Source organism: Rhinoraja longicauda, unplaced genomic scaffold, assembly GCF_053455715.1.
Source record: "Rhinoraja longicauda isolate Sanriku21f unplaced genomic scaffold, sRhiLon1.1 Scf001104, whole genome shotgun sequence".
Taxonomy (NCBI): Eukaryota; Metazoa; Chordata; class Chondrichthyes; order Rajiformes; family Arhynchobatidae; genus Rhinoraja; species Rhinoraja longicauda.
The window spans coordinates 272-14,707 of NW_027602320.1; the positions used below are offsets into that span (position 1 = coordinate 272).

At 48.2% G+C, this 14,436-nt stretch overlaps 1 protein-coding gene across 1 annotated transcript; it reads right to left on the minus strand.

Annotated features, from left to right (window-relative positions):
* Window positions 1-383: 383 nt before the first annotated feature.
* On the minus strand, window positions 384-9,437 carry LOC144591551 (xanthine dehydrogenase/oxidase-like). The gene is made up of 5 exons (XM_078395643.1): window positions 9,292-9,437; window positions 5,391-5,470; window positions 4,459-4,516; window positions 2,999-3,095; window positions 384-954 (listed from the first exon to the last, which is right to left on the minus strand). Exons 2-5 carry the CDS (start codon window positions 5,460-5,462, stop codon window positions 636-638), a joined length of 546 nt encoding a protein of 181 aa, XP_078251769.1. The 5' UTR covers window positions 5,463-5,470; window positions 9,292-9,437; the 3' UTR covers window positions 384-635.
* Between the last annotated feature and the right edge of the window lie 4,999 nt (window positions 9,438-14,436).

A 14,436-nucleotide genomic window follows, 5' to 3' on the forward strand; every position in this document is an offset into this window, starting at 1 on the left:
CACGTATGAACTGAATTCCACCGCGGCGCACGGTGGCACAGAGGGTAGAGCCGCTGCCTCACAGCTCCAGAGTCCAGGGTTCGATCCTGACCTCGGGTGATGTCCGTGTGTGTGTGTGTGGAGTTTGCACGTTCTCCCCGTGACCGTGTGGGTTTCCTCCGGGAGCTCCTGGTTTCCACCCACGTTCTTTGGCCAACAATGCGTGTGGCAAGCGCAGTGCTTCGATAGACTTCTGCCTACACATGGTCCTTATCCCTCTATTCCCTGCACATCCATGTGCCAAAAGATGATTTTTTCAATTTAACCCACTCTGCCTCCTTTTCACCCTTTCCTTTGCTGGCATTTACAAATTCCTGTCTTGAATTGACAGTTGAATCTGTCTTTGTTGCGTATAAGGTCATAAGTGAAAGGAGCAGAATTAGGCCATTCGGCCCATCGTCTACTCCTGACACTCAATCCTGGCTGATCTATCTCTCTCTCACCCAATTTTCCTGCCTTCTCTCCATAACTCCTAGTGTTAATGTGCGGGGATCGCTGGGCGGCGCGGACTCGGTGGGCCGAAGGGCCTGTTTCCGCGCTGTATCACTAAATCAAATTTTAAAAACCCGGGTCTCCGGCGCTGTGAGGCAACAACTCTAAGCTGCGCCACCGTGCCGCCCTTCTAGACTGCATTTGCTGGTGTCTGTCTCCACCACCCGGTCTGTTTGGATCACCTGCAACACCAAGCTGTTCACTGTACCTCGGTACACGTGACAATAATCAACCAAAAACCACACTTTCATCCCCGCCTCCATTGTCCCCACTCGCTCCGGGCTGGAGGAAGACACGGCACCGGAATGGCTCACCTGGACGGGATGGAGCTGGGTGGTGGTGCTCCCGATCCCCTCCACTGTGGTAATGGCGGTGTGGTGGAGAGAGCAGAGGGGGGCCAGGCAGGCGTTGACAGCGATGTGTCTGGGGAGACAGAGTCAAGGAGGGGCGGACCGAGTCATGTTGTCCCCACGCATTGGGAAACACGGGGTGGCTGTAAACCAAGGAGAGGATCGTACGGAGAGCGGGCACGGAGGCATGTGGGAAGGGGGGGGGTCACAGGATACGTGCGGTGACCCCCCATCCTTGTCCCGGTGCTTGCCCACACAGCACCATAATAACATACACCGAGTCGTAGGTGTCAACAAACTACACACACTATAGGGCACAGGTTTCAGGTGAGTGGGGCAAAGTTTAAAGGAGATGTGTGGGGGCAAGTGTTTTACACAGAGGGTGGTGGGGACCTGGAACGCACTGCCAGGGGTGGTGGTGGAGGCAGATACGATGGTGATGTTTAAAAGGCTATTATATACGTACATGGGGATGCGGGGAATGGAGAGATATGGGGAGAGATATGGATCATTATTGGACATGGGAGAGGTGCCGGTACTGGTGATGGCTAATGTTGTGTCTCTGTTTCCAAAGGGTTGCAAGGAAAAGCCTGGGAACTATAGACCAGTGAGCCTGACTTCTGTGGTCGGCTTGTTACTGGAGGGTGTGCTGAGGGATAAGGTATATATACATGTGGATAGACACGGGTGATTAGGGACAGTCAGCATAGTTTTGTACGTGAGAGATTGTGTCTTACGTGTGGGGAGAAGGCAGGAACGGGGTACTGATTGTGAATGATCAGTCATGATCACATTGAATGGCGGTGCTGGCTCGAAGGGCCGAATGGCCTCCTCCTGCACCTATTGTCTATTGTCTCATGAATCTGATTGAGTTTTTTTGAAGAAGTAACCAAAAAGGTCGATGAGGGTAAAGCCGTAGATATTGTTTATCTGGATAAGTGGGAATATGTAGACCCAGTGTGAACGGGTGATCGATGGTGAGCGTGGACTCGGTGGGCCGAAGGGCGTTTCCATGCTGTATCTCCAAAACTGAAACACAAAAACTTGTCTCTCTGTTCTATAACACTCTCCCTTGCCCTGCCATTTACTGTGTAAGTTCTGCCATGGGTTAACTTACCAAAATGGCACACCTGGCACTTTTCCAGGTAAAATTCCACCCTTTCCCTACTTCCCTAATTCATCTAGATCCTGCTGTGATCATAGATAGATAGCCTTCTTCACTGCCCATGACACCACCAATGTTGGTGTTATCTCCAGACGTACTGCCAATGTTAACCACACTGCCATTCAGGTGAAGGCAGATGACGAACCACAATGAAGCCATCACCAATCCCCGACACACTCCACTGGTCACGGACCTCCAGTCTGAATAACTACCCTCACAACTACCTTTCCACTCCTGCCACCAGGCCAATGTTGCATCCATTTGGTTTCGCCCACCTTGGGTTCCATGTAATCCATCCCTCCATACCAGCCGACCATACGAGACCTCGTCCAATGCCTTGCTGAGGCCCATGTAGACAATGTCCACAGTCCAGCCCTTGTCGGTCCTCTTGGTGACCTCAATGGTCACAAATGCAACCAAACTTGTGTTATTAGATGAGTGGTAGAATCTGGTGGGTGGCCGCATGCAACTGGAGACAATAATTAATGGGGATTAACATAGGATTAGTGCCAATACAAAGGTCGTTTGTACATGGAACTCCTAGTGTCCAGGTCTGGTCAAGTGAGGAATCTCAATGGACCGAGCTCTCTGGAGCATCTTCCCCCTTTCTCCATTTCTAAGATCATAAAACCATTGACAGAGGAGCAGAATTAGGCCATTTGGCCCATCGAGTCTGCTCCACCATTTGATCCTGACTGATGTATTTTCCCCTCTCCGCCCCATTCTACTGCCTTCTGCCCGTAACCTTTGACTCCCCTACTAATCAAGAACCTTTCAATCTCCGCTTGGGAAATACCCAGTGACTTGGCCTCCACTGGCCTCTGCGGCAATGAGTTCCACAGTGAACTCCACCAACCCTCTGTCTTTGGCGTTCATGACGTTGAACGTGTCCCACTGAATGTGGTGGTGGGGAGGCTTTCCTTGGTTCAGGAGCTGGTGGGTGAAAGGATACACGATCTTCCCCTGGGGGGCGCTGTACTTGGAGACCATCACGGTGCAAGAGCCGCATCCTCCCTCTCCACAGCCGAGCTTGGTCCCCGTCAGACCCACTGACGCTCGTGTTAAGGAAAGCCGTGGTGTGCAGGCGGGGCCGGCGGCAAGGACCCACCACCGGGCAGCTCACCAGGTGGCGGTGGCAGCTGCCGATGTCCAAGGTGGGTGGGTGGGTGGACACAAAGAAGGAAAGATGCTGGTTTACAAAATAAGACACAAAGTGCTGGAGTAAGTCAGCAGGTCAGGCAGCATCTCTGGAGAACATGAATCAGTGACGTTTCAGGTCGGGACTCTTCTTCTGACTGAAGACAAGTCCCGACCCAAAACGTCACCTACCCATGTTCTCCAGAGATGCTGCCTGACCTTCTACATTACTCCAGCACTTTGTGTTTTTCACTGGGTACAGGAGTAGGGCACTACGGTGACGCAGCGGATAGAGTTGCTGCCTTAGAGTGCTAGATACCTGGGTTCAATGCTGACTACTTGTGCCTTCTGTATGGAGTTTGTACATTCTCCTTGTGACCGTGTGGGTTTTCCCCGGGTGCCCAGGTTTCCTCCAACACTCCAAAGACGTGCAGGTTTGTAGGTTAATTGGCTTTGGTAAAATTGTAATATTGTCCCTAGTGTGTATAGAATAGTGTTAGTATGCAGGGATCGCTGGTCGGTGCGGACTCGGTGGGCCAAAGGGCCTGTTTCCGCACTGTACCTCTAAACTATACTAAACTAAACTAAACTAAAGTAAACTAAACAGAGTGGCACGGTGGCGCAGCGGTAGAGTTGCTGCCTTACAGTGAATGCAGCGCCGGAGACTCAGGTTCGATCCTGACTACGGGTGCTGTACTGTAAAGAGTTTGTACGTTCTCCCCGTGTCCTGCGTGGGTTTTCTCCGAGATCTTCGGTTTCCTCCCACACTCCAAAGACGTACAGGTATGTAGGTTAATTGACTGGGTAAATGTAAAAATTGTCCCTAGTGTGTGTAGGATAGTGTTAGTGTGCGGGGATCGCTGGGCGGTGCGGACTTGGTGGGCCGAAAAGGCCTGTTTCCGCGCTGTATCTGAAATATGAAAATAAATAAATAAATATGACACAAAATGCTGGAGTAACTCAGCGGGCAGGCAGCATCTCTGGAGAGAAGGAATGGGTGACGTTTCGAGTCGAGACCCTTCTTCAGAGTTCCTCAGAGCTAAACAACAGCTGTGCAAGTCGTTGCCAAGGCCACATTTGGGAGAATACATCCAGTTCTGGTTGCCCTGTTGTGGGGAAGGATGCTAATTAACTTGAAGGGCTGGGGGAGGGTCGGGGTCCAAATGTTCAGCTGGCCCTGAGTGGGACCTGTTAGTCGGGTCTAGTCCCACACCTCCCCCTCTCCCTCCACATTCGTAAACAACAGGAGTCGCCAACAGCGAGTGGCAAGGATACATTTCCTCCTCAGGTAGGTTATCAGGTTGAGTTCGGGGTCCACATTCCTTTCCCGCACCTGCGGCAATAAAGCAAAAGCAGCAAAACAGATGAGCTCGCCTTAGTATCGAGCAAACACTCTTTATTTCACGCCTCCCCTCCTTTAGTTTTCACGCCAGCTAAAGAATGGCGCACTTAAAATGGCCGTCACGCCTCTCTGAGCAAGTGAGTTGATGAGGCTCACAAACCTTCCGCGAGGAAAAACTAACACTGTGTTTCCTTCTTAAACGAGTGACCCCCTTGGTTTGGTAAGGTGGCCAACTTGTTTTACATTATCCGCAGCAGAGGAGCCAGCAGGATGGTCTAGAACAAGGGGAAGTGAAGGAAACGTATGAAGAACACGTTCTCATATCTCTCTGTGACAGACACCAGGATCTTACAAGCTTCAATCATGAGATGAAGAGGTCAGGTTGATGCACAGAGTCTCTTGCCCAGAGCAGGGGAATCGAGCACCACAAGACATAGGTTGAAGGTAAAGAGGAAAATATTTAATCTGAGGGGTAACATTTCTTCCACAAAGGCTGATGGGTGTATGGAACAAGCTGCCAGAGGAGGTAGTTGAGGCTGGGACTATTCCAGCGTTTAAGAAACAGGTACATGCATAGGACAGGTTTGGAGGGATATGGACCAAACGCAGGCAGGTAGGACTTGTGTAGCTGGGACATGTTGGCCAGTGTGGGCAAGTAGGGCCGAAGGGCCTGTTTCCACGCTGTATCACTCTATGACTCTGTCCAAGCTTCAAGATGCAAACATTATATCACTGGAGGTAATCAGAGAGATGGGGAGATGTGATAGGGATTGGGAAACATGGCGTCATTTTGAATCGTGATACATGCAGGTAAGGACCCATTCACTCTATGGCTATTGATTCAGGACCCTCTTGCTCCACCTACCTTGTGTCCATTGACATAGAAAACCAGCTCATCGCTTTCCGATGTCGTGGAGCTCCCCCTCCCGTCGTTCATTCTCTGAGCTGTTTAACAGAATAATACAACAGGATATTAGTTTGCAGACGACACCAATGTGGTGGGCCGGATCACGAACAACAACGAGACGGAGTATAGGAAAGTGGTAGAGAACTTAGTAACATGGTGTCACAGCAACAACCCCTTCCTCAAAGTCAGCAAAAGGAAGGAGCTAGTTATTGACTTCAGGAAACATGATGGAGGACATGTCCCAGTCAGCATCAATGGTGCCAAAGTGGAAATGGTTTAGAACTTCCAGTTCCTTGACGTTAATGTTCCCAATGATCTGTCGTGGACCAACTACACCAATGTGCCAACCAAGAGGGTCACCAACTCCTCTACCTCCTGAGGAGACTGAGGTCATTGGGCATGTCTCCAATAACGCTTACAATAACGCGCACTGTCAGGCTGCATCACAGCTTGGTTTGGGAACAGCTCTGTCCAAGACAGCAAGAAATTACAGAGTTGTAGATGTAGCCCAATCCATCCCACAGCCCAGACGCCCCCACCATCGACTCCATCCACACTTCACGCTGCCTCGGAAAAACAGCCGACACAATCAAAGACTTGTCCCACCCCGGTCATTCCTTCTTCTCCCCGCTCCCGACTAGCAGAAGATACAGAAGCTTGAAAGCGCGCACCACCAGACTCAGGGACAGCTTCTTCCCCTCTGTTATTAGGCTTCTGAACGTTCCTTCCATAGGCTAGTGCACTGTCCGGTTCACCTCTACCCCATTGCGGACATTGGACTTTGTCTGTGGAACTGGTGCACGACAATGCTGAGAACTATATTCTGCACTCTGTATCTTCCCCTTTGCTCTACCGATTGTACTTGAGTTTGGCTTGGTTTTATTTATGTCTAGTACTATCTGATCTGTTTGGACAGCAAGCAGAACAAAGCTTTTCACTGTACCTCGATACACATGACAATAATAAACCTAAACCTCTGAATCCACTTGTTTGTCCAGATTGAGCCACCTTTGATATTTCCGTGGCACCTAGTAATGAACAATCATTGAAGTTCATCCATACCGTCCTTCAATACTTATTAAGGCCCATCTTCTGCCAACAGTAACCTAGGTACCGTAGAGGCATAGCGTTATATAGCACAGAAACAGGCCCTTCACCCCACCCCACCCTTGCCACAAGTCACACAAGTGTGCGTTTGGGCTTTTTGTCATTCAAGTAAACCTCTACTCACTCGTCTCTCCCCTGTAATACGAGCTCACATCCATCTCACCTGCACCACTATCTGGCTCTGAGCCACCGTCGTTGTTTGTCTCAGAGGCGATTGGACCTGTTGCTTGATTCAACGATGAACGCAAGACACACCGAGTGGAAGAAGGCAACTTCTTACTTCTTGTTAGTTTCCTCCAAACTGCCCTTTGGAGTTTTCACCTTTTAAACATTAACAGAGGCAGCACTGATTAAGTTTTGGCTTGAGATTCAATGTCAACTCGGTCATCGGCTAACCTCACTTGCCAGGGATATTTGGCATTGATTTATTATTGTCACGTGTATTGATATACAGTGAAAACATTTGCTTGAGTTTGAGTTGAGTTAGTTGGTGCAGCACAATGGTGCAGCAGTAGAGTTGCTGCCTTACAGCATTTACAGTGCCAGAGACCCGGGTTTGATCCTCACTACGGGTGCTGTCTGTATGGAGTTTGTACGTTATCCCCGTGACCTGCGTGCGTTTTCTCCAAGAACTTTGGTTTCCTCCCACACTCCAAAGGCTTGTCGGTTAATTGGCTTGGAATAAAATTATCCCTAGTGTAGGCTCGTGTTAATGTGCGGGGGTCGCTGGTCGGTGCGGACTCGGTGGGCCAAAGGGCCTATCTCAGCGCTGTATCTCTAAACTAAACTAAAGTTCATTGTCACGTGTACCGAGGTGCAGTGAGAAGCTTTTGTTGCGTGCTAACCAGTCAGCGGAAAGACAATACATGATTCCAATCACGCCATCCAGTGTACAGACCTTACTTGAGTACAACCAAACTGTGCATGAGAACACCATTTAATGCAAGAAGGAGTATTTTGTGCCATTACAAGAAGGACGTGGAGGTTTTGGAGAGGGTGCAGACGTGATTTACCAGATCGTGCCTAGATTAGAGGGTTTCAGCCACAAGGAGAGGTTGGGTAGACTTGGATTGTTTTTTATGGAACGCAACGGTTGAAGAGAGATATAATATCTCTCTTGGCACATCTTGGCGCACAATATGTAACAGCATGCCACAACCTGAGAGACAGTGAATGACCAACATGTACACATACACTCATACATAAATTGACACTAAGGAAATTAATATCAACCTACTAAACGTGCTACCTTGCTGTACTGTTTACAACTGCAAGAACGAGTAGCAATCAATAAAAGGCTATAAATGTATTGCGTGAATATATATATATATATATATGTACAGGGGCATATCGACCCATGCATTGTATACTTGTTTTTATATTCATGCATTTTAAATATGTATGTTATGTTCTATACTTTGGCAATATAATGATGTATCTTATCATGCCAATAAAGCATTTAAAAAAAATAATTTAAAAAAATAAATAATAATAGACGTTTATAAAATGACTAGACCAAATGGACCCGTTAGGCCCAAACCTCTCCTGCATTGGTGCAGCACCCTCTCCTCCCGCTCCCTCCTCCCCTCCCCCTCCCTCCCCCCTCCCCCTCCCTCTCAGTCCTTCCCCTCCCCCCCACTCCATCCCCATCAACCCTCTTTATCCTCCCTTCAACCCCCCTCCCTCCCTCCTTCCCTAGGAGATAGGTTTAAACTCAAAAATGTGAATAACTTTAAAATTATAACACCAATTTCAATGAAACTTCTTCCATTAGCATCAAAGGGATGATGGTGAGTAAGGTGGGCCTAAAATTGTCGCGCTGTCGTGTACTGTTTTGGCTGTAGTTCAGGAACAAACAAACAAACAAACAAACAAACAAGTTTTAGTATATAGATGAGAGGCATAGATAGGACAGACAGAACTGCAATCCCAATGGTTTGGGAACAGCTCTGCCCAAGAAATTACAGAGTTGTGGATGTAGCCCAGTCCATCCCACAGCCCAGACTCCCCACCATCAACTCCATCTACACCACGCTGCCTCCGAAAAACAGCCGACACAATCAAAGACTTGTCCCACCCCGGTCATTCCTTCTTCTCCCCGCTCCCGACTAGCAGAAGGTACAGAAGCTTGAAAGCGCGCACCACCAGACTCAGGGACAGCTTCTTCCCCTCTGTTATCAGGCTTCTGAATGGTCCTTCCATAAGCTAGGGCACTGTCCGGTTCACCTCTACCCCATTGCGGACATTGGACGTTGTCTGTGGAACTGGTGCGCTACAATGCTGAGAACTATATTCTGCACTCTGTATCTTCCCCTTTGCTCTACCGATTGTACTCGAGTTTGGATTGATTTTATTTATGTCTAGTACTATCTGATCTGTTTGGACAGCAAGCAGAACAAAGCTTTTCACTGTACCTCGATACACATGACAATAATAAACCTAAACCTTTGAATCCACTTGTTTGTCCAGATTGAGCCACCTTTGATATTTCCGTGGCACCTAGTAATGAACAATCGTTGAAGTTCATCCATACCGTCCTTCAATACTTATTAAGACCCATCTTCTGCCAACAGTAACCAAGGTACCGTAGAGGCATAGCGTTATGTAGCACAGAAACAGGCCCTTCACCCCATCTCACCCTTGCCACACAAGTCACACTAGTCCCATTTGTGTGCGTTTGGGCTTTTTGTCATTCAAGTAAACCTCTACTCACTCGTCTCTCCCCTGTAATACGAGCTCACATCCATCTCACCTGCACCACTATCTGGCTCTGAGCCACCGTTGTTGTTTGTCTCAGGGGCGATTGGACCTGTTGCTTGATTCAACGATGAACGCAAGACACACTGAGTGGAAGAAGGCAACTTCTTACTTCTTGTTAGTTTCCTCCAAATTGCCCTTTGGAGTTTTCACCTTTTAAACATTAACAGAGGCAGCACTGATTCAGTTTTGCCTTGAGATTCAATGTCAACTCGGTCATCGGCTAACCTCACTTTAGAGTTTCATTGCCAGGGATATTTGGCATTGATTTATTATTGTCACGTGTATTGATGTACGGTGAAAACATTTGCTTGAGTTTGAGTTGAGTTTAGTTAGGTCAGCGGTAGAGTTGCTGCCTTACAGCGCTTACAGAGCTAGAGACCCCGGTTTGATCCTGACTACGGGTGCTGTCTTTACGGAGTTTGTACGTTATCCCCGTGCCCTGCGTGGGTTTTCTCCAAGAACTTCGGTTTCCTCCCAAACTCCAAATTAGCTTGGTATAAATGTAAAAATTGTCCCTAGTGTGTGTAGGAGAGTGTTAATGTGCGGGGATCGCTGGTAGGTGCAGACTCGGTGGGCCGAAGGGCCTGTTTCCACGCTGTATCTCTAAACTAAACTAAAATTCATTGTCTCGTGTACCGAGGTGCAGTGAAAAGCTTTTGTTGCGTGCTAACCAGTCAGCAGAAAGCTAACAATTCTCCCCAGTCACGTAAACATTAACACTTAAACCCCCATCCTCCTCTACAGTCCCTCCTTTGATCATAACATGAGAACCTCATTCAGAGTCCCCTTTGAGGTACAAAGTGGCCGGAGACATTGTATAATAAAGATTACAGCAATGATCAGCATGAAGATAGATCCATGATGTAATATTGATCCCCATAATCCACGAACAAACTAAAATGCCACCAGCTCCATCCTTCATTATACCCATGCATCTGACTCCCATTTTTCCTGACCTTATTAACCTGTTGGGATATGTGGGCCGATTCGCTTGCAGTCTGTCAACTGTATCCAGTGAGGATGAAATTTGAGCTCAACTGCAGTGGGGTTAGTTAGGACCACCTGGAACCACCGTGGTCCTAACTTCTTCCGATCCCAATTTCAGACGAGGACCTAGTCACCCGGCCACGCCGTTGGTTCTTCAGGGGTGTCAGTCGTCACCTTTTGTGTTTCACGAACCTGGGAATGCCAGACTGATAGTGCGTTTGTTAATTGCTGCACGCAAGTTATTAGTTCATCACTGAGAGCATGTGGGTCGAAGTCAACCTCTACCCTACGGTCTGCCCCCCAAGGAGTCGGCAACGGCCGCCCGTACACAACTTCCGCGGGCGACAGCCCGGTGGCACGATTCGGAGTCACCCTCATCTCAAAGAGAGCCAACGGTAGGGAGTACCTCGATCCAATTCAGTCCAACTCCTCCATCAGTCTCCTCCTCCTGTCATATGTTGAAAGACTGGAGCGACTGGGCTTGTATACACTGGAATTTAGAAGGATGAGAGGGGATCTTATCGAAACGTATAAGATTATTAAGGGGTTGGACACGTTAGAGGCAGGAAACATGTTCCCAATGTTGGGGGAGTCCAGAACCAGGGGCCACAGTTTAAGAATAAGGGGTAGGCCATTTAGAACGGAGATGAGGAAAAAAAAATTCAGTCAGAGAGTTGTAAATCTGTGGAATTCTCTGCCTCAGAAGGCAGTGGAGGCCAATTCTCTGAATGCATTCAAGAGAGAGCTAGATAGAGCTCTTAAGGATAGCGGAGTCAGGGGGTATGGGGAGAAGGCAGGAACGGGGTACTGATTGAAAATGATCAGCCATGATCACATTGAATGGCGGTGCTGGCTCGAAGGGCTGAATGGCCTCCTCCTCCTGCACCTGTTGTCTATTGTCCATTGTCCGGATGGGAGAGGCGCCAGTATGGGAGGCTGCATTTGATTGTTGCGGGAAGGGGCAAGAGCCTGCAGCAAATTGTGGAGGGAAACAGCATTCTTAATGGGGGCACCGGAGGAGGTGATGAAGCCGCAAAACTGCCACATCTGCCTGACGTCTGATCACCCTCTTTCCCGCTGCACATGCACGACAACAGATCGAGCAAGGCATCCACAGACCTGTCCAGTTCATAAACCACTGAAGCAGTTTGCTCATACTTTGAAAGGTGGGAAAGAGCTTGAAGTGCATCTTTAATGACGTCCATGCAGGGCACACTGCCCGGTTACAACTTCTAATCAACGTGAAAATAATCAATGTTGCTCCACTTTGAGCAAAATTCTCACAACATACTGCAGATAGCCTGGTTGCAACTTCTAAACGCTGTGAGGCTGCAAGAATGGAGGAGAAATGTTGATATTTAAAGAACGTAATCCACAACACAATTCTGTTGCACCATTTCTGACCCTCATGGCTGTTCACATTGGCCTGTTGTATGCGGTATCTGATCGCAATGATTTGAGGATTGCTCATTTTCTTACGCAACCAATGTCCTTTCCAGGCAGCCTGCATTCTGATCATTCCACGGCAAGTTTTCCTTGCCTGGATTTTTATAAATAAACTTCCTGGCAGCTTTCTGAATGACCACAGCTGCTCTGGGCTGTGGCAACAGGCAGGCTTTCACAATCCGCTGCTGAAGCCAAGTCCGGAACCGTCTCTGAACATAAATGACTGAGTTGATCTTGGCCTTTGCACATTTAGGAGCCATATCGTCTCTGAATGCTTTCTGAATCTTAACAGCGCAAATATTGCGATAAGCAGCAGCAATGAAAGGAAGCCTCCTTTGTGCTGCTTGTATCTCAGCAAGCTTTTTGTGAATCAACCGCCCACGAAAAACAGACTGCAAGCCAATGACTGACTTTCTCATTTTATTGTACTTCACATTTTCAATCTTTGCAAGATGCCATGCTCGGTAATGTCACCGTATGACCGTTGCAGCCTTTCGTTGCTGAAGGGACTTCCTTCTTTTGGTATAAGCTCTAAATGCAAGGGTCCTTTTCTCTGTCGCGGGCATGTTGGGCAACTAATAACATCTCCTGAGCTTTCCAGGGAGTGTAAACGTTCATCAGTGCATGTTGGCCGGCTTGATGCGCTGGGGGATTTGGCATTGGTCTCATGGGGCAGTCCCGGACACCCTTCGGCTGGAGTCGCTTGCTGGTTCACGCCCTTTCAGCCACTGACTGAACTACGTCCCCTCCAAACATTTCTGCTTCTTCTCTTTTTCTTTCTCTTTCTTCTTCGTCCGGGGTCTTCCTCGTCTTGGGACGGTGGCGCGGAGGGGGTTGATCCAGCCATGCCTCCTGTTGCCTGGCTGCCCTGGGCTTGGGGTACAGGGGCATCAGGGGGTGGAGGAGCTTTCTATTCTAGGTCGTGTTCCTCCTCTTCTTCGTCTATGAACAGGGTCGCTGTGCCAGATAAGGGGTCCCTGGGGTCTTCTCGTTTTGGCGCCTGTTTTTTTGTTACCAACTGTTGCTTATTTTGCGACTCAATAACATTTCCTGAGGTTTCCAGGGAGTGTAAATGTTCATTTTTCTTTTTGGGGCTTTTCCTGTGGTTTATCATGCCAATCACATTCTGCTTGTAACACATCCCAATCCTTAGTTATACCGTCCTTTGTACATACCACGATTCCTCTACGACCTGCATCATCCCTCCAACTCTTGCTCCTGGATTCATCCCACTTTTCCTGCGCCTCCTCTTTCCATTCTCTTATCCTCTTTTTCTGTTTCTTACCTGCCTCTCTTTCCCATATCAATTGTTCTGTTCGTTTAATAGTCTCAACATTCCCCCTACTGGCCAAGATTCATCTCCCAAACGTTTGGTTAAAGCTGCCGACAATGGTCGATAACCCTTTCGCTTTTCTGGGTTAACATAACATAGGTGTTGCACTGGGGCTCCGCTGTCACTTTTGTCCAAAGACTGACCCATCGTTATTAACTGGAAAACTTTTCCTTACTTTACACAGTCCCCACTCTCTGCAATGTCTTCCCAGAGACTGGTTTCAATTAGTCTGATTGTCCAATTTACTTACACTTTATCTATTACAACGATGCTTATCTTCCCTTGGTCTTCCTCTGGCTCTTGTTGTTCATGGCAGGGAACCAGATCAACCACGGTGTTCGCGGACACTCGCTCAGACTCAATGGATCCGATAGTGCACTTTTTACTCCCCTCGAGGTCCGGGCCACCCTGTGGCCACGTACTCAGTCGTCTGAGATGGTCCCAGCGAGATCCTGCCGACTACGCCAATGTTAAAACCCGCACACTCTCTGGAATAAACATCGTCAAACACTGATGCTCATAGTAAAGACACGACTTGATTACGCTAGCGGGGGTGGCAGTCACTGCACATCGCGGCCAGCTCCTCGCAGTCCCACCCAATTATTTTGTGCACAGGAAGTATTTCTATACACAAGCAGTCATGGGTTCAGCTAATCACAGTCAGAACATTCCCGGTCCAGGTTCTTATTTAAAACAGACTTGTTTTTCTCTGCAGTTTTACTTGGTATTGGCCCTCTTTCCTTTTTAGTCCCACTACCCTTTGCTGTTTTGCAAAAACCACCTGTTATTCATTAGCTAGCAATTCTCCCCAGCCACGTACACATTAACACTTAAACCCCATCCTTCTTGTACAGCGGAGTGATATTCACAATTTTCCAATCTTCAGCAAACCACTCCTAACTCTAGTAATTCTTGAAATATCACAACTAATGCCTCAACAATCTCTGAGGCCACCTTCTTCAGAACCCTGGGGTGCAGTCCATCCGGTCCAGCTGACTTATCCACCCTCAGACCTTTCAGTGTTCCTAACACCTTCTCCTTAGTAATCGCCACTCCACTAACCTCCACCCCCCCCCCCCCCCCCCCCCCCCGACTCTCTAGATTGCAGGCACACTGCTGGTATCTTCCACTGTGAAGACTGATGCAAAAAAGTCATTCAATTCCTCTGCCATTTCTTGATTTCCCGTTAACACTTCTCCTGCATTATTCTCCAGCGGCCCAACGCCCACTCTTTTTTACACTTTTTACTCTTTATATACCCGTAGAAACTCTTGCTATCTCTCCTCTTTTATATTATTGGCTGGCTTACATCCGTATTTCATCTTTTCTCTCCATATTGTCCTTTTAGTTACCTTTTGTTGTTCTTTAAAC